We start from the raw sequence: 20,453 nt of genomic DNA on the forward strand, positions 1-20,453 counted from the left end.
TTGTCTTGTGGCTTAACAAACAAACCAAACATTTCTCTGATGATGACCAAATACAAGGACTGGACTGAAAATGAGTGAAAAAGCAGCCAAAGAAGAACATTGAAAGAGCTTCAAAAAGCCTGGAGAACTATTCCTCAAGAGCACTTCAAAGAATGTCTGCAAAGCCTGGCTGCTCGGAAGTAAAACACAAAGAAATCAGGACTAAATCAAGACTTTTGCATAGTATGTATTGAGCATAGTTGGAGAAAAAATGACACCAAACTGGGATTTTTAAAAATGGGTGATGTCAGTACGCCCCCTATTGGCTAAATTGAGCTGCATTAAAGTTTTAGCTCTGGATAGCACAGCTCATCTACTTTGTAGTAATATTAAATCTATACGTCTGATGTTAATAAAAGAAAGACAAACAGACTAAAGAAGAAATGCGCAGCTACACATGCACGTCACCTTGAATTCTGACAGATTTTATTACTCTAATCAAACCAACAGGTGGACAGTTTCTGGTTTTCAAGACAGTCACAGCATGAAACCACTGACTCTCGTACATGTTGAGTGTTTTATTCATTGTTTGTTTTTACACACAGCAAATGACCCAAAATTCAAGCATCTACCTTTTGTGGCAATTTCATGGCTTCGAATATCAGATGAAAAACTTATGGATCCATTTTTGGTGATTTTCTTTTCAGTGTTTTGACTTCAGCTGAGGAATTTACTGCTCCTCTGTGAGCCGAGGGAATTTATGCACCTCATGAAGCTCTTTTTTAAAAACTCAGCGGATGAAGTCGAAAATGCCCCGAAAAGCCTTAATTCACAAGGTTTCCACACAACTTTTATTTTCGGTAATTTCACAGACGACATTGGAAATATGAGGACATTAAAGACACCGACCTCACCGGGAACACTGATATGAGCTCTTATGGTACACTGGATAACACGGCCGCACAGCCGTGGAAATGAGAATGCGTCACGGTTGCCTCCTCTGCTATTACACAGTGTTGTAATCACACACACACATTCAACACACTAAAAACTGAGGAAACATTTTAAAAAATATTAAACTGGTGAGCTGCTGCTCTCTGTTTTATGCACAAAGCGTCTCTTCTGAGATTTACTGCAGTCGTGACTGACAGGAACACGGGCTGAACTTTGATTTTGAAGTGCTTTGGGAAATCCATGTTGGGAAAACAGTTTGAGACCGAATAATTTATAGCACTTGGTCTGAAATTCTGATGGGAAGCTGCAGATAAGACATAATGATCCCCTCGTGATCCCTTGGACTCTGTGTGGATTTTTGTGGAAATGCACTTTGTAGCAGCACAAAGATTTACTTTGCAAAACTGAGCTAGGCTGCAGATTTTGCACATTAGACATGCAATATTTCGATGTCCCAAAGATGGATAGCGAACTAACTAAATAAAATAAAATACCATGCATTCCAGAGTGAATTACTTTGTAAATGCAAATTGCAAAAAGTAACAAAGAACGGTCAGCGGTTTCTACTTGTTTAGAAAGAAAGAAAACAAACCAAATATAACCCCCAGCTCAGCCTGTTTTCATTAAAGTGCTGGAAAGAAGCCCTCTCTGAGAGAAAAAAAATTGAGACTGAATATAAAACAGAAGTGCAGACCAGAATTACGCCGCTTTCATTTTAGCGAGACAGGTTCAAAGACGTGCACTGAGCCCAGTCCAAGATTTTCTCTTAGTTTTCAAATACGACCAGATGGATTGTTTTTGTTTGACTCGAGGCTTCGTCCAGGTCTTTGAAACCAGTCCCGCACGTCTGGCTGCAAAGATGGAGGTTTTAGTCTGAGTCCAGCTGATTCCTTTAGTGTACACTCTCATCACAAGACCTCAATACACATAAACAGCTAGAAAAAAGAAGAAAACAGTGCAAATACCAACGCTGTGCTTCACAACAGCTTCGCAGCGCTCCTCATCTGGAAGACGAGAGGCAGAGGTGACTGACTCTTTGGTTGCTGTCGTTAGAGTAAATTTAAAGGGATACGATACAAAAAACCTTTAAAACAGTCGTACACTGAACATATGTCTTAGTGTTGCGATGCATAAGATTTTTGAGGATCTTTGTGCAAAAAAACCCCAACAAAATTCAGATCATATCTTATACCTTAGGTCACAAGTTGTCTAAAATGTCACTACATACACATGTATCACACCCTGTTGTCTAAATGTTTCATCATTTATCACACAATTCTTAACACGTCACACAAACACAAAACAGCTTCAGTGTCTCTGTATTGTACTTTTTAAATGTATTGCACGCATTTCTTCCCCATTCCAACACTTGACACTGCATATTCTTTTCAACATAAAAGTAAATGACCATTGGCTAAATCCCTGCCCGGCATAGTGATTGTCCAGTTTCTCCACAGTGCAGAGACAGAGTTGTTCCAGTGCTCGTCAACAGGTACCGGAGAAGACCAGAGAGCCTCACGTTTCACAAGTTTATAGTGAAATTCAGGCATTGTGTCATTATTCTATAGGCACTAACTGTGCAAAACATCATCTGAAGTATGTGTAATATTGGTGTAAATCAGACAATTAATTTTATGTTATTCATATATGGTGGGGGAACTAAATATTTGATCCCCTGCTGAATTGTAAGTTTGCTCCCTTCCAAAGAAATTAATAGTCTCTTTGATGGTAGTTTCATTTTAATGGAGAGAGACAAAATATCACCCAAACATCCATCTGCTGCTTGAAGATTGTCTAGGCCAGTGTTTCCCAACCACTGTGCCGCGGCACATAGGTATGCATGCTGTGGAAAATTATCTGGTTCCACCTGATTAGTACTCTAAGCGATCAGCCTGAGTAACAGGCAGAACAATTACATTGTCTTCCACTAGAGGGCAGTACAACTACCTGCTCTAATTAAATGGGTTGCCAACTGCCAGTAAAACAGAAGAAGACGAAGAAGAAATTACATAATCCGGTTGTTCAGTGATGACACGACGAATCCTACTTCCGGGCCTAAAGTAGTCTGCGTTTAATATGGCTTTTGTGTTGTTAACATGTTTAATGTTATGTATTTTCTTCTATTTGATCTCAAAAAGCTCCTAAAACAGTCAGTGATCCCTGTTGACCTCCCTCGGCTTTTATTACCGCTAATCATTTATTTAAGCTCAGTTTTTAAAACCTTAGGATGTAACTACAGCCCAGCCCATGCAGCAGTATATGAATGGCTAACCTCGTATTGTGGATGGATTATCTCAGTTGTTGTCCTGGCTGAAGTTTGGTCCTTTTACAGCATCCTGCCATGCGATTACATTTGTTCCTGACCACCGAGAACACTCACGTTAACTTTTATCGAGTGGAAAAAAAGTTAGCTTGTTTATATTATGCTAACATAGCTGTGTCGCTAGCGGTCACGTAGCACATCATTATATACCAGCTAGCCAAACTTCAGTAACCCTACAAACGTCACTGCTGTTTAGTTTTCTGTCTTCATTTATGCTGGAATTGATAAGAAAGCTGTACGTTTTAATTTGTTTCCAAAACCCTGCAGTCAGGACATGCTATATTGTATTTAGATAGAAGCTAGCGAGCTAACTCCCTGCTAACTTCTAACTCCGTTAAATGTCATAAATTCCGTTTTAATCGATGCCTGGATGTTAAACTCAATTGTTACACCTGGTAGAGCAGAACGCTGATCATTTTATTAAAGATGAAAGACTTTAGACAGTTTTTCAACTCTCAGTAATGCCATAGTGATCGTTTGATATATGGACCTGCAGCGGAGTTTAGGCCCAGACACGGCTAGTGACGTCAGACTGAACAACCGGATAGTCATGCTGTGAGACCACGCAGCGCGCAATAGCAATAGATAAATATCTGAAAAGAAAAAGTAGTCAGTTTGATCTGGGTCCTGGAGAAGATTCCGGCCCTTGCAGTGGTCAAAAAAAAAGAAAGAGGTATACTGGGGACAAATGAGCCAATTCCACTATACCTGGTGTGCATGGGAAAATGATCAATATGCTCTTCGTGACATTTTTGTTTGGTAGCGTTTGCTGTGCTTTTTCTAATGTGAAATATGTGCTGTGGCTCCAAAAGGTTGGGAAACACTGGTCTTTTATCTTTGTGGGTTTTGGGGTTTTTTGCTGGAAGACCCATCCATGACTCATTTCAGTGTTCTGACTCAGAGAACAAAGTTCTTGTCCAAGATTTCATGGTACAGTGAAGTGGTCCTGTACCTTTAGCTGTAGCATGTTTCCACCTCCGTGCTTGACTGTGGGGATGGTGGTGTTTGGGTCATACTCAGCATTTCTCTTCCTCCAAACATGGCAGGTTGAGTTGATTTTCTTTCTCCCAAGCTTTCACTGAATCATTCAGCTGACAAACTTAAGTCAGGCCTTCTTGAAAAGAAGAACTTTACAAGTGTTGTAAGATTTCAGTCCATTAGAGAGTAGTGTGTTAGCAATGGTGTTTTTGGTGACTGTGGTCCCAACTGCCTTCAGATCTTTAATAGTGCACTGGTCTACCACCTGTCTCATGATTATCCTCAGCTCATGAGGCAAGACCTTGCATGGAGATCTAGGCTGAGGCTGACTGATGGTTCTTTTATGTCTTCTATCTGTGATGGTCCTGTAGCCCATCCCATTCCTGTGCAAGCTTACAATCTTGTTCCTGACATTGACTTTGACAGATCTTTGTTCTTGTCCATGGTGGTGGAGAGACTGAAATGTGGAATCATTAATTCATTGGTTGACTGTAATCCGTGTGCCACACACAGCCAATCTGTGGGAGCCAGAATTCTGGCTGGGTTGTAGGGGATCAAATACTTATTTCAGTCAATGAAAATATGCAATTCCGTTTAGAACTCTTATGTGATATGTATTCTGTCTCTCTCCATTAAAATGACAGGTATTTTAAAAGTTATATCTCTTAAATATTATACTGTGGTAGGGGTGTGTTTCTACCAACTTTAAGTGATCCGTAAAGTAAAGGCTAGTTACCAACATGTAGGTGACGTTTGCTGCATAAAAATGGTGAAAAATGTTATAGTTAATATGCAACACATTGCTAAATGGCTTTAAAGTTAGAATGTTAAGGAAGGCAGGGATTAGCAAACAGTCAATAAAAATCAGCTTGTCAAGTTTTGGAAAGAGGCCACTGAGTGGTGCTCCATCCCTGCAGTGTGTGGCCTGACCTCATGGCTGCAAAGGTCACGAAAGGTCATGAGGGTTGGGTTAAGGTTGAGCCAGGTGCTCCAGCGCCTCCCCCTCGCAGCGCATGCAGTGGTAGCCCATGGAAGCAGTGATATCGAAGCTGCCCTGGCTGAGGTAAAAGTCCATCGATGGTTTGTTCCAGTCCAAGACGGTGAAGTTGAGCTGGTGGCAACCAGCAGCCAGAGCCAACTACAGGAGAGCAAAAACAAGAAGGAAGACAGGAATGACTGCTGTAGATGTAGCATGGAAGCTGTTTCTGCATGCTGCCTCTGAGACACTGTTCAGCATATTTTCCTGCAAATACTGAAAACAGGAAAATGCTCAAGGTTTACCTTCTCCATTATTCACGTTTCACTCACCTGTGCCACCTTGCTCATTAGTGCTTTACCGACACCTTTCCCTGAAAGACAGATCATGTGCATTACTTGAGATTTCCTGCAAATATAAGGACACAGTGATGATGAGACATCTTCTCAGAGGCTGTACTGTACCTCTGAACTCAGGCATCACATACAGGTCCTCCATATAAATGGCTCTGCCTGACCAGGAGCTGTAGGAATAGAAGTAAAGTGCATAGCCGATCTTTGTGTGCCCTGAAAGAAGAAAACAGTTTGAGCATGTAAAAATAACTGTTATTTAGAAGAAGCAAAATTCAGTATTCATGAAATTTGTGTATTCGTTTTGGTGCTCCTTCCCACTGAGTGAATGACTCTGAACATTTAGCACAGTGATTATTAACAGCATAATGCTTTACATTACACTGTAAACACATAAATATGTATCATTTCCCTCACATCAGTGAAAAAAGTGATATGAGTCGTGGTGCTGCTCACAGTTAATGTGCAACAATCTTTATAAATGAAACCTCACATTTCCCAGTGGTGAGGCTGGTTAGGTCATTTTAACCACTATTACTTCTCTTTTTTGTTTTTGGTTCCTTGGAGGCAGCTCAAAGCAGCACTGATGAGAGCGGAGCACAACTTTAATGAGACCCAAGACATAAGTAGCTACTTCTCAGTATAGCCTCTGATAGTTGAAGCCTTCAGATAGTGGACAGCGGTGACTGTGTGGAAAAAGGCCCGTGTCATGGAAGGAAAAAGCACAGCTGGGCAGCAGAGCGTATAATGTTCTAATTACTGCATTCTTAGGAAAAGCACTTCAACTTTGTTATGTAAGAAGTGTTTAAGGAGGGAGGGTACATGTGCTGTGTGCTGCTACATTAGGTAACATGAGTAATAAATATGCAGGATGATGTAAATGAACGCTATATGGCAATTAATGTTTGTGTTAAGTGTAGCTACCGTTTTCCAGTTAGTGCGACACAAGTAATTATACAGAAATATATAAAATGTTAAACTTGTTTAGCTTTTTGTATCTTATAGTGCTGAAGTCTTGCTATTGAGTCTACAGTTAGCTTGGTTTTTGACCTTTTGGCTTTACTTGATATACCTCAACAGTTCACTCCTGCGTTTTCCTTTTTGTTTCTCCTGCTCGCTCTCTCCGTTGGTAAGGTTCTGTTACTGTTAGCGGGTCGTCACCCATCAGTTTTAAGTTTGTGTCAGTAACCGGGTTACAGCTGTTAGACAGTAGATCGCAACAGTGTGTGAGAAAACTGGGCGTAACATGATCACCTTCTTTGGTTTTGTGCTGTTCTGGCACCTCAGCGATGATCCCGTGAAAGAACGGGTTCTTGGAAAAGCCATCCTGCTCCAAGTCTGAAAGGAAATTATAGATACTGTTACACGGTGTTTTCACAAGGGGAAATTCAGTTTGCATTTAACAGTTTGAGGCTTTTTATCAAAATGTAATCTTAGCTAAGAGAGAGCTTTAAAACCAGTTCTTGACCTTTTGTTGGAAAATACAGTGCAATGGTTTTTCCTCAAAGGTCCATAGTTCCTAATTTTAGAATGAAGCTTCCTGGGAAAAGCTGTTACCTGGTGGTAGAAACAAATGGCTCACAGACAAATACTTTATTATAGTGTGATAAAATCTACTGGGCTTAGATAAATATAACTGAACACCAAACTATACTTGATACAGAAACTTTATTTTTTGGTTAGAAGAGTTTTTCATCTGGACGATAAAGTCCACATTACATACTCTGTGTATTTATTCTCATTGCACTTCCTTTGGTAGTTTTCACATCCACAACTGAGTTCCCCTGAAGCAGCTGAAATCTGCATTAATCAAAATGTCTTTTTTTATTGGCTTATTTGTTACACTGTTGACTTTACAGCTGCAGAAGAAGATTGTTTACTATTTTTTAAATAAATAATAACATTGATTTTTTCCAACATTTACACTGCTTGATATGTCCAACTAACTTTTATAAGGCCAAGAACACAATTTGAACCTCTATTTGAAGAGAGCGAGAAATGAGAGTCAAAGTTTGTAACCAATCAGAGAGAGTTGAGAGATTTGATTAACCAATCAATTAACCAAAAAAGCAGGAATGGTTTGACAGCTGGAGACCACTGATATTTTTCCCTCCTCATGTTTTCTGACTATTTTTTCACTAGTTTTTCCTTTGGCTAGGGTCAGTGTCACTACAGGTAGCATGAGGCGATACCTGGTCCCTACAAAGGTGGCACAAGTAGTCCCAACTCCTCCAGGATGGCACATCAATATATGTCATTGCCAGAAGGTTTGCTGTGTCTCCCAACACAGTCTCAAGAGCATGGACTCCAAGAGACAGGCGGTTACTCTAGCAGAGCTAAAGAGGGCCATAGAAGGCCCTTAACCCATCAGTAGGACCAGGAACTGCTCCTTTGTGCAAAGTGGAACAGGATGCCAGAGCAGCACAATGACCTTTAGCAGGTAATCGATGTGAATGTTTCTCACCAAACAATCACAAACAGACTTCACAAGGAAGGCTTGAGGGTTCAATGGCCTCTATTTGGCATTGGCCATAGAATACCAGTATTGGCAGGTCCACCACTCGCACCTTGTGCTTTTCCCAGATGAGAGCAGGTTCACCCTGAGCACATGTGACAGATGTGAAAGAGTCTGCTGAAGCTGAGGAGAATGTTCTTCTGCCTGTAACATTGTTCAGTGTGACTGGCTTGGTTTGGTTGTGGTCAGTGCTCATCTCGGGGGCTATAGCCAAGGGGGGACACATAGACCTCTACAGGCTCGGCAGCTGACAACTTATGTGTTTAATTCAGGAGCACTTCTCTGACTAAAGATAGCTAACTGACAACAACTAACTGCAAACGAGAGGAAAGTTGAACCTGAGGAATGAACAGAAGTAATTCTAAAAGACAGAAAACATTTTCCTGCATTCTCAAATTATGTCATATGTTGCTGTGTAGCTGGCAAGATTAGGACTCAGAAGTGACACTGAACTCAAAATTTAGGTTTATTGCTGGATTCACAGGGATCAAAAATACAAAAGAACTCAAACTAAGCAGATACTAGGATGCTGGTTTACTAACTAGGAAACTACCCAGAAGACACTGAACGTACGGGACATACAGCAAGAGGGAATGAGGGACGAGGTGACAAAGGGCAGAGTGATGGAGTGGAGACACCTGTGGAACACAGCTGAACAGAATCCATCTAAAGAACCAAAGGAAGTGAAACTGAACAGGATGAGAGATTGACAAAATGAGACAGGAAACATAAACACAGAGACAGAAACCCAGACTCAAGGCATAATGACTTGCCGCAGAAAAGCAAACAAACACAGAGACATGACCGACTAAGGAGACAAGACTCATTTGAGGCAACTAACAGGGAGACTAGACAACCGCAGAGACGGAGCACAAACATAGTGTAGACAGACATGGAGACATGACTAGAGAACAGACAGGGACCACAAATGATGATAACCCAATAATGCAAAGCCCAGAAGACAACTAAAATATAAACAAACTACAAAGGATATAATAAAATACTCAAGGAAGACTACTAATCATAGTAATATACAAAAGGAGCCAGACTAAATACAGACACAAAAACCTTTAGAGGAACACAAAGCCCTGAGCCCATGGCCCGGGGACTCTGACACATTAATATGATGGATGCTTTGTTTATGGTGTTTACACTTGTTTGTGATGCTCTGTGATATATTCACTATTGCTTTGTGATAACCTTATTGATGTTGGTTTTAAATGAAAAGAAGCTTCAATATGTTTAGTTTAAAATACCCTGTGGCTCTCGCTTCTCAGTAAGTCTCTTTCTCTCTTCTACAATCTCAGACTGTGGTCCAACTTACATTTTGATGTTCTGCAAATATTAAATGAGCAATGTTGGTAAATGGACTGGTTCTTACTTCTACTCTAACTGAACACTCAAAGCACTTTTATACAACTTGCCTCATTCACCCATTCATACAAGCACTGCTTTTCTATGTAAGTGCTTTCTGCAGCATTCACACTGCATCAGAGAGCAACTGATTAGCATGCAGACTGGAGCAGGTGGGGATTGAACCAGCAACCTTACGATTAGTAGGTGACCTACTCTGCTTCTTGAGCCACAGTCGCCCCATTTTTGAATAAAAAGTTCTTTTGACTTTTTGTGTTGTAAAGTTCCCAAAGACTGAGTCTTGAAGTTCCCCTTTTCAGGCATTTATAAATCCTTTGTAAAGTATAGATGGTCCTCACAACAGATGTGGTGACACAAAATACTGAACTAATGACAACTGCCTGAATTAAACATGGATCTGACATAAGTAGTTATAAAAGCTCCATTAACACACTCACAAATCTGTATGTGTATAAAGCTGCTTTTAAAAACTTTAATTAATTTACCCAGACTTTCTAAATGATACCAAAACAAATAACGTGGTTTTACTCGATGTAATAATTTATTTGTGATTAAAGATATTATATATGTGCCTATAAAGCAAGACCAAACATTTATGTCCACGTTTATAAATTACATTATAATAACCACACACTCTTAATCATTATTAAGCATTACGGATAAAATCAAGGCAAAAACTTGAGACATCGCTACATACATTACCTTTCTGGGTCACTTTCACATGCTCTGCCAGTTTCTCATACTCTGCCAGTTCCTGGACATAAACAAAAATAGCATCAGCTGCCATCATTTATTAGGACATCCCAGACATCAGTGTTGCTCAGCTGGTAGTAAACATGTCATTTACAGGCAGTTTATTAGCCTGAAACTAACGAGCAGGACGAGCACAGTTCATCCGATAATATCTCACTAATCTAATAATAACAGCAACACCGTGTTTATGAAAAGCCCTGCTGACGTAAGCCACTACAGGCTACTTAATAATGTCCTCGGAGTCATACACACAGCTGGACCGCACGCGCGCACGTGCACGTGTCCGCTCACCATGATCATCCGCGCGATGTCCTTGCAGTCGTCCAGGTTGGCCGCGCGTATGGAGAAGTCCATGTCGAGTGGATGTGATGCGGTGATGCTCACAGTGCTGCTCCGGCCTGTCGGAGCACGGATGACGAGCACTTGGAGAAGTACCCAGCTCTTCGTCTAGCCTGGACCAGCACGCCACAGCCTCTCCACGGAGGATGGAAACTGAATAAAGAGCGCCCTCCTCCAGGTAGGAGGTGACAGGGGAGTGAGTCAGCTCCTCTTGCGGACTGGAAAGTGCACCCGAGGATTAGAGGACGTCCATTAACAGGCTTTAGCTGCAGTCGTTTAAGAGATTGCTTCCGGATGCTTTCAAGAGCAGCATCCTTTTCGCTTTATTGGTGTTCCTCTGCCTCCTGCAGGGGCCAGAGGGATCCTCTAGGGGGCCCCAGCGTAAAAAGCATACACCGGTTCCCCTTGAAGTGTTTTCCCGTATTTAAACTGTTGTAAATGACTTTTCACTAATCTGTGAAACGTGTCAATCATATCAAATCATTTTGAGCCTCAAACAACACAATAGCACCAGTCATGTTTATTTATTCAGCTAAAAAGTCTTATCGATATTAAAAGTGTCTTTTTATAAAGAGATCTTCCAAGAAGGCAGGTAAATACAGATGGTTTAAGTGGCCAAAAAGCACTGGGTTGATTATCATGTAGGAACAATATTTATTTTTTATTGAACCTTATTTTGTACAGGTAGTTCCTTTGAGACTCAATGTCTCATTTACTGTGCTTTGACTGTTCTTCCTGTCCTACGCAAGGCCACCTGGGTTGGCTGGAAGACTGTTTACTTAGCTCGGCAGGGCGAAGGACACTGTCTCAGCTGAACTCTGGACACACACACACACACACAGACGCATATATACACATGCAGATATACACTCATCCCCCCCTCCAAACGCCTTCGACGCTTATTCCCTTCCGATGCTGACGGTGGATCAAGGAGACCAGCGCATGTGCTGCAGGCCCAGATGCACTGTCTACACTGGCTGTCTCTCACCCTTTACCCACCCCTGTTGCTTGTCATGTGTTTCTTTGGTGTATTAAGAGTTTTTTCATGTGCTTCGTGCAGAGGTGTTTTTTTTTTCTGTTCTCAAACTGATCTCCCTGTTGGAGCTCAGTCTGGGGGGAGTTATTTTTTTCTCCTTATCCTTCCTCATGTGGTGCATTTTCCATTGTTATACCTCTCTGACCCGTCTTCCCCATGTGATGTTTTGTGTAATGTATGTATGGTCGGAGGGTAAGATGGCGCCGCCATTGCGGGCAATTGGTCGGCAGCCTTAACATGAAATTTCCCACTCGTGGGACTAATAAAGGTATCTTATCTCTTACTATAACGCAGAGACATAAAGATACTTGCAAAACAGGTCATTATTTTATATATATCCTATTATCTAAACCCTGTTCACTACAATCTATTTACTAATATAAGCAAAGATTTACACATGAAAAACACACAGAAACATCAGATATCACTTTTTTGGCTCAACACCTTCCGTCTCCTTTCAGCTTTACATTTATTAGCTCTACAAATGCACAGCAGCCTCACTCAATCACTTGCATTTTCCTCCCTCTTTGTTGGATTAAACCTGCTACACCTGCAGGATTTGCTATTAATTTCAGTTAATGTAGGAGGATGCTTGATCCATCAAAGACTTGCATACTGTACGGCAGTTTAAAGGTCCATGTTTTCGCACAAGTTTACCACAAATCAAAGCTGAAAATATAGATTTAAAAAAGGTAATTGCTGCAAAGTAAACATTGACCCTGGGGGAGCTCAGAGAGTTTTGGGCTCCAGGACAATTACCTGTTTTCCTTGGCTGCTAACCCAGCCTGGCCTCTACAACGAATCAAGGCAAAAACTTTTAACTTATCAAAGTTTACATGTTCAGGGTCATTAGGACCAACAGGGTAATTTAGCTCCATCTCAAACAACGGAAATATCAGCAAGTAAATTTTTTTCCGTTTAGCCTCTAGGGGGCAAAAGGAGGCTTTGGAGTTTGGCTTGTAGCTCCATCTCTGTGGGTGCTGCTCTTCTCAGTGCAGTCACAGTGACTCCTCTAGTTTCATAGAATCAAACTAAAGTACACTAGATTCATCCACAGACGCATTAAAGCAGCAGGCAGCGAGTCTGCGTGGTTCAACACCCACTGCTGATACATAACAGCGGCCTCTGCGTGGGTGACAGCGTGTGGATGGAGGATTCGTTTTATTTTTTTAAATCATAGTCTACAAAACTTATGAGATTTTTATTTTTTTTAAGGTCAGCTAAAAAAAATTCACAGAAGCGGGCAGACGGAGTTAAATTAGGCTCAGATGTGATGATGCAGAGTGCGGACATGTAATCAAACTGTGAACCACAGCTCCAGAAATAATGATGATCTCATGACTTTATGCTGGTTCTCACAGGACGAAGGTTGAGAAACAGAATAAAGTTCCCTACAAAAAAGAGAGAGAGCAGAGTTAGAGGAACTGAAAACGCCTTCGACATCTCAGTGGGAGCGTTATGAAAGTCTGGAGTAGATTAAGGATCGTCATGCTGCAATTAAGACAATAATCGGTTTAAGAGTTGCTTCCTGAAAAGTACAAAGTACAAAGAGAGGCGAGTCTTCAGCTGTCAGGCTGCTCTCCTGTGTTACCGGCTCTCAGGTTGAATCGAGCTTACACCTTCTGTAGTTTAAGATTTGGCTTTAAACTTTCATTTTGATAACAGTTATGCCTCTGCTGCATGTTATTAATGTTTGTCTACTCTCTCCTGTGTGTGCTTCATGGTCTCTCTATGCTACTCCCCCCCTCTTCCCTTTCCCTTCAATCACCAATCAGATGGCTGCCCCCCTCCCTGAACACGGCCCTGCTGGAGGTTTCTTCCTGTTAAATGTTCTTCCTTCCCACTTTCACCAAGTGCATTCTCACAGGGGACCATTTCATTGTTATGTTCTTTCTCTGCTATTGTACTGCGTTTATTTCACTACACGAAGTGAATGTTTTTTGTTAAACGCTGACAGAATTGAATCAAAGCTGTGAAATGCATTTCCCCCCGATTCAAGCATCCCTCTTCGTCAAACTCACAATGGCATTCGCTCATAAAAACAGAAGTGGTTCAGGGAAAATACCACATGGGTTAGATCACTCTCTGACACCAGCTGCTAAACGATGAGTTTCAACAGCCATGTCAGCAAATGCATACCCACAGCCAGTGGGCAAAGTCTGCTGAAGCCCCTCTGAGTGATATTTTACTGGAATTTAACAGCCTTATTATTCACAGTGATACAAACACTGAGTATGTGCATTTATTATACTTCAGGGCTGTAATTAATTGCAGTTTCAGGGTAGTTGTACTTGACAGTTGAGTATTGAGCACTGGATTTCTACTGCTCTATGGGAGCTCAAAGGAAGATGAATTTTTTTTATTTCACAGCGTTAGTTTAGTAGTGGATTTAGACATTTTGACACAGTAAATTAGGTGGCAACAAGTATTTGTGCATACTGTTGCTGCTATTCTTATAAAGATTGGAGTCTATCTTCCATTAATCATATGTTTTCCATGGGAGCTTGTTGCGTTCCTGTGGAAAACATATGATTGTGTAATGATGGTCGATGTCAGGAGAGGCTTTTTACTCACCCACAAGCAAACAACACCTAATTATTCTGTTTGATTTACACTCCACAACATGCCGTGAGGCTCTTATTTTAAAGCTGTGGTCACGTCAAGTTTCTCCTGCTCACAAATCAGCAAAGCCTTTTATTTTTTTCATGTTCATTCATAAGGTGTCACTTAAACCAGAAGCCAAAACGGATGAAATGGCGTAAGAATGTATTAACGGCTCTTTTACTTTGCATCTGACATTTACCGAAATAAAACGCAAACACAGGTGGGCGGTGGCTTTTCTCCCAGCCGGTTGCGACACAGGGAAAAAGCTGCCAGTCCTGTTTTAACTTCATACTGGGTGGGCAGCCTCCTGCAGGCCTGTAAAGTCACCCACTTCCACATTTCGAAACGCCCAAAGCTCTGAAGCAACCAAACCCCTCCCCTCCTGAGAGTCCACACGCTTTCTTGTTGCTTGTGAAAATCCCACCCATTATCTGCTCTAATAAAATTACAGTTGCTATATATTAAAGCAAGGGAGAGGAGAGAAGCCAGCATGTGACCTCAAACCAACAACCTTCATATCATTGATCTGCCTCCCCAACCTTTGACCTACTGGACCCAGACAGTCACCAGTTAGTTCTGCAGCCCCATCCTGATACAGCGGGCTAAAACCACCTGTCATAAAGATACCCCATTACAGTAGTGTCACACTTATCCTTGATAATAGTTGCCTAATTAATTGTCAATCATCATTTGTGCATGCCTCTGTAATGAGTGACAAAACAACAGCTAAAACATTCCTTTTAAGCTTATCTTACCTGCGTTTCACACAGACTACACAAAAACTACAGCTGGCTTAGTCAAGTGTGAAATCTGGTTTGAGCTAATAATTAATGAATGATTCAGAGGTCATCTCAGCGAGGCTGCTGTATAATCTCACATTAAGGCTTTCTGAGCCTATATGTTAACTCTTTGCATGCATTACAGTATAAATAAAAGCGACTGTGGTTTGCTTGAGGGCTAAAAATACATTTTGTTAGTGATTTGTCACAGTACACGGCTCTATGCGGAGTAGTGGGTGGGGAGGAAATGAGCAGAGAAAGGGGGATTTTGTTGGGCTGGCTTCAAATTTGTTCTCCTGGAAAAAAAAGGCAGCCTATGTGTCTATTAATAGCTGCGTGGCTCTTTAAGGCTGACTAACGGCTCCTTTCATACGACGCAGGGAGAAAAGCGGAGCGCTGCCAGCGTTTTCATCAGCGGCCTCTCTGGAGCTGCTGATGACGTGCTTCAGACGCCACTGACCGTTTTTACAGACGCACTTGAGGACTCACATGCAGTCAGAAGCAATAACACTGCATTAGTCAGTGCAGTGTGAGTGGGAAAGAGGCCACTGATTGGGCTCTACGCCGCTGACAAATGCTACAAAAACCCTGAAAAAAGCATTGGTGGTGCGCAACAACACAACTCTCATGTCATACTTATTTAGCTGTAGGTTACTAGTGGTGTAGAGAAAGTAATTATACAAAAGCAGTATGCAGTGTCTTTACTTCACAGCATTTTTTTTAGCTTGGTCCCTGCAGCTTTGGCCAGGAGCTGCTTATCTTAGGAGAGATTTGTATACTTTCTCTGCCTAAAGGCAACAATATTTATCTATTACAACATCTAAAGCTCATTTAAATTACATGTTTGCTTGCTAGTCAGGCCAATATCCTTTTATAGGCAAGTCCTGAAACTTGGTAGCCAATTTGGATTAGATTTAGGCAGTCATATGAAACTATAATGTTTAATTTCAGAGGTCACTGGGACACAAACGCATAGAGGTTTCAGTCAACATATCAAGGCATGATTTGAACATGATTCTTTAACTGGTACCTTTTTCGCTCTTGGATTGGCTCTTTGGGGACAGAAGCAGTACAACTGCCATCTTTAGCTTTGTAGATTTCTTTCTTATCAGGTTTCTTCGAGTGTCACGTCTCATAACGTGCATTTATACCATCTCCGGTCAAGCTAGCTGTTCACCTTATCGTCATTTGTTATGCTAAGCTAAGCTAACTGGCTAGAGAGATAAACACAATCTTCTTCTCAAATAGTTCATGAAAAAAGCAAAAAGAAACAAACAATTTTTCCCAAAATGTCAATCTATATCTTTGAACATGAGTTAATTCTTGAAGTGTCTTCATAAGGCTTTGGATACACACACCCACAGGCCTAGAGACTGGTTAACGACTACTGGTTATAAGAGAAACACATGTATTCTGCAATTAGTCGCTACAGTTTTCTGGCTGTCACCAAGAGAAATTGATCAGAAAGAGCATACCACCAAAAATCTTCTTGTAAATGTTTTGGTTGCTAGCAGACTGCCACAGTCGACCTGACTAGCCTGCAAAAAACTCTCCATTTGCTCACTGAGCTGTAGTGAAACTTGAAAAAGCCTTTAGTCTTTATTTACGGTTTATATCGCACTTTTCACAGGGTCAGTACTGCTTACTGAATAGTTTGTGAACATTTGGACACTAATCGGTGTATTTCATGTAAGCTACATGTGGCTGTGCCAATCTGCTAGCGACCAAAGCAGATTGCGGCAGCACCTCCTTTCAACTAATTTCATGGAGGCAACAGCAAACAGTTGTGAAATATACACTTTTTCCTAGTGACCAGCGTTTAGTCGGGGCTCCCTGACCACTTGTAGGCCTGTTGACTGAGGCTTTAGCAATGTATATCACACAAACGCTTGCTAACTGCAAGGAGGATGCTAGATGGTTGCTGTCTGGTCTCTAGGCCTGAGTGACATCTCTTAAACTCCACTGGTGGCATGAACACCATTTTTCCCAAAAAAAATCCCCTCATTAGGTTTACATAACAGTGACTCACAGCTTGTCCTGCTCATTAAACCATTTAACTCTTTGTCGTCCTTGAAGAGGCTGCTCACATCGAAATGACGTTTGTCATCATAAGACAAGGATGATCACTCAGACCAACTGTATGTGGTAACGTGCTTCCCTGTAAGGAGATAAGTGAAAACGATCTGCTAAAAGTACCACCCCACAGCATAACACAGTCACAAGATACCCTCGCTGCAGGAGTCAGGCTATTTTTTTAATTTGTGGCTGTCAGTGCAGACATTTGAAACATTTTCCATTTTCACTTCACCTCCTTCAAGCTCAAATTAAAGTCAAGCAAATCTAAAAATGATGTCATACGAAAAGGTCAATCAAAAAAAGGAACAAAAAGAGGAACATTTTTGGTTATGACCAGTGAATGACCAATTAAAAAAAAAAAAAAAACAGCGGCTGCACAGAATTTCATAACTGATCTGCTGATGGATCATCAAAGGGATGTAATGCACCAAAACACAATGAGCACTCACTGAAAGCTCCTTCCTCTTCAACGAAATCCTTCTACTGACATATTACTGCCATATTGTGTTACATTGTGCCACATTATGCCAAACAGTCCTTTAGAAACAATGACATAAATAGAGATGGTTGCATTGATTTTGCAGATATTTTTAGATAAAGTGTCAAAGACACATTTCCGGGAAGTTGTTTAATTTGGGCGATATCCAGAACATGTCTATCATAATAGCTGGCGCCAAGCTACAATAAGGGTTTTGATCTCTTATGACCTCATTTTAAACAAGTGATGCTGAGGTACAATTTCATATTGGAACAATGTAATTATAATAGTTATAGTGCATCCAGCATCCGTCTGGCCACTCTACCATACAGGCTTGATTGTTGGAGTGCTGCAGACATGGTTGTCCTTCTGGAAGGTTCTCCTCTCTCCGCAGAGCAACGCTGGAGCTCTGTCAGAGTGACCATCGGGTTCTTAGTCACCTCTCTGACTAAGAGCCGTCTACCTCGATGCTCAGATTGGCTGAGTGGTGCTTCCAAACTCTTCCACTGAGGCCACGGTGCTAATTGGCCACCTTCAGTGCTGCAGAAACTTTTCTCTACCCTTCCACAGATCTGTGCCTCAATACAATCCTGTCTTGGAGATCCACAGACAATCCCTTGGACTTCATGGCTCAACTTCATGTGCTCTAACATTCACTGCCAGCTATGAGACCTTGTATAGACAGACGTTTGCCTTTTTAAATAATTTCCAAACATTATAATTTATTACAGGTGGACTCTAATCAAGATGTGGAAACATCTGACCGATGGTGAGGGGAAACAGGAAGCCCCTGAGCTGACTTTTGAGTGCCATAGCAAAGGGTGTAAATACTTATGTACATGTTATATCTTGTTTTATACTTTTAATAAATTTACAAGAATGTTATGCCAACTTTTATCACATTATGGGGTATTGTGTGTAAAATTCTGAGGTGAAAAATAAATTTAATCCATTGTTGAATAAGTCTGTAACAAGTGAATACTATACTATACTTTCCTGATGCGCTGTATGTACTTCTCCAAAGTGATTACTGTGGAAAAGTACCATCTTTTATGGCAAATACACCTTTTGAGACAGTTAAAAACTTTCATTCTTTTTAACTGGTAAAATTGTACCATTTTTAATAAGGACATGATGCAAAGTGATGGTGTTAACCGTCACTCGCTGTCATCCAGCAGTCACAAGCACTAGAAGAACCCAAGGTCTTCTGTTTAGAATAATGAATAGAAGACGTCATACATAACACTGGCATTATTCACACCCCTGAATAAAAAGAGAATTGATGGCATTTTTATGCCAACTTCAGAAGGTCAATATGGAAAAAGCTTTACAGTCAAGTCCTGTTAGTGTCATTACGCAACCGTTTTAAGAGGAAGGGAAACATTAAAAATGATTTCTAATGGGACATTGAATATGTTGTAAGTTGTTTAAAGATGTCATGAACTCAGACAGTATCCTGTTCAGGGTGGAACAACACCTTTCAGTGATAGTAGCCAGGACAGGCTACAGCTAAAAATCTACAAGCAGGTGGGCTTTGACAGAAACTATTCTTGGCTTTGAGGTAGCGACTGAAGCAATGAGGGTGCAGGATACAGGAGGGTTATTGACATATGACATGGTAGTACTTTCCTAGGGTTGCCTAGGCAACTGGAACTTGCATATCCGCTAGTGTCCAACCATCAGCTTTAAAGATAAACGCAACAAATGAATCGTTCGCTGTGTAGATGTGGCTTTAAGGGCAAAAGTATGGCATTGTGTAATAATCCCATCTTCATTCTCACCAGCTTCATCCCTGTCTTACTGATATTTTGAGAATTTTCAGACCGTGACTCGTGAGGTTCAATTATTTTATGGCACTGCTTCTGCATTTTGGTTTAGCTTTGGTTAAATTCTGTCACGTTTTGTTCCACTGACTTTATATTGACCTAATTTCAGGATCAGACGATTTTTTTTTTTTAAATAAAACCTTATAACTGAAGGAGGTTGTACTTTCTTTTTTCCATGACTGTATACGTATAACGCTTTAAGCCTCAACGAGTTGTGATAAACATGGTAACTTTCGCAAAAACGTAATCGGTCTGATGGTCTAGAATTCAAAATGGTTATTACAAAGATAGCTGGACGTGTTTTTCTATAAATGTGCTCACATTTTGTTTCCTGTTTCCGGTGACCAATGACTTCATTGCTCACTCATGTGGTTTGGATGGGTGGATCTTGAGAAAAGGGCAAAGAGTTCTTCCTGCACAAGATCAAGCCCAATCACACACACACACACAGGCCTTATGAACTAAACATCATAATTGCCTGTCAATACTAGCTGTTTCCCCCGTCCTCCCCCATCTTCATATCTGGGACTTCAGATCTGGAATTGATCTTTTAATTCAGCTCTAAGGAAGGAAGTGAAGCTCGTTCAAAAATGTTTACTTTAACAGTTCAAACGTGGGTCTTAACCATGTGACCTGGATTACGTTTCAAACAGTAAGACAAACAATAGCTTGATGAAATCAAATTGTCCCAGTACACTGGAATTCAGTTACACTCCACTCACAAATAACGGTAGCCAGAACAGGAAGCCACCTCCTCTTCCTGTTTAGTCTAAATTCTGATTGGTCCCTGAGTTTAAGAGCATTTCCATAACAAAGCAGTCAACACCATATTCTTCAAGTTCTAAAAAAGAGAAAAATAAGCAACGGATGCGGCTGAAATAAAGACAAAACAAAAGAGGAACCAGAGATTAAACATGCCTCCTTCAGCTTCCATAAACTCCATTTTTGGACTTTTTGTGTGTGTGTTTTCAAAATAAGTGCCCTCAATAATAAGCTCATGAGAAGGAAAGCAAAGCCAAGTTCAGGGAAAGTATTGTGATAAAATCTATTCAAGTGGCTCAGTGTCTTTTGTGGTGCTTATCATGAACAGGTAACTGAGAAGTGTCTCAAGTT

The 20,453-nt window shown here is 41.0% G+C and overlaps 1 protein-coding gene across 1 annotated transcript; it reads right to left on the reverse strand.

The window, feature by feature from the left end:
* Positions 1-443: 443 nt before the first annotated feature.
* On the reverse strand, positions 444-10,871 carry sat2a.1 (spermidine/spermine N1-acetyltransferase family member 2a, tandem duplicate 1). The gene is made up of 6 exons (XM_085266801.1): positions 10,494-10,871; positions 10,152-10,203; positions 6,815-6,898; positions 5,675-5,776; positions 5,543-5,583; positions 444-5,372 (listed from the first exon to the last, which is right to left on the reverse strand). Exons 1-6 carry the CDS (start codon positions 10,554-10,556, stop codon positions 5,205-5,207), a joined length of 510 nt encoding a protein of 169 aa, XP_085122927.1. The 5' UTR covers positions 10,557-10,871; the 3' UTR covers positions 444-5,204.
* Positions 10,872-20,453: the final 9,582 nt, after the last annotated feature.

Source organism: Mchenga conophoros, linkage group LG3 (assembly GCF_057382185.1).
Source record: "Mchenga conophoros isolate Kocher_MC1m ecotype Shallow Benthic linkage group LG3, M_conophoros_male_GT1.1, whole genome shotgun sequence".
Classification (NCBI taxonomy): Eukaryota; Metazoa; Chordata; class Actinopteri; order Cichliformes; family Cichlidae; genus Mchenga; species Mchenga conophoros.

Excerpts from the sequence above, each read along its gene's own strand:
- sat2a.1 (XM_085266801.1), bottom strand. The coding sequence starts at position 10,556 with ATGGACTTCTCCATACGCGCGGCCAACCTGGACGACTGCAAGGACATC. Across the intron at positions 5,584-5,674 it reads TGTGATGCCTGAGTTCAGAG|GGAAAGGTGTCGGTAAAGCA; the intron begins GTACAGTACAGC and ends TCTGTCTTTCAG. Across the intron at positions 5,373-5,542 it reads TAATGAGCAAGGTGGCACAG|TTGGCTCTGGCTGCTGGTTG; the intron begins GTGAGTGAAACG and ends GCTCTCCTGTAG.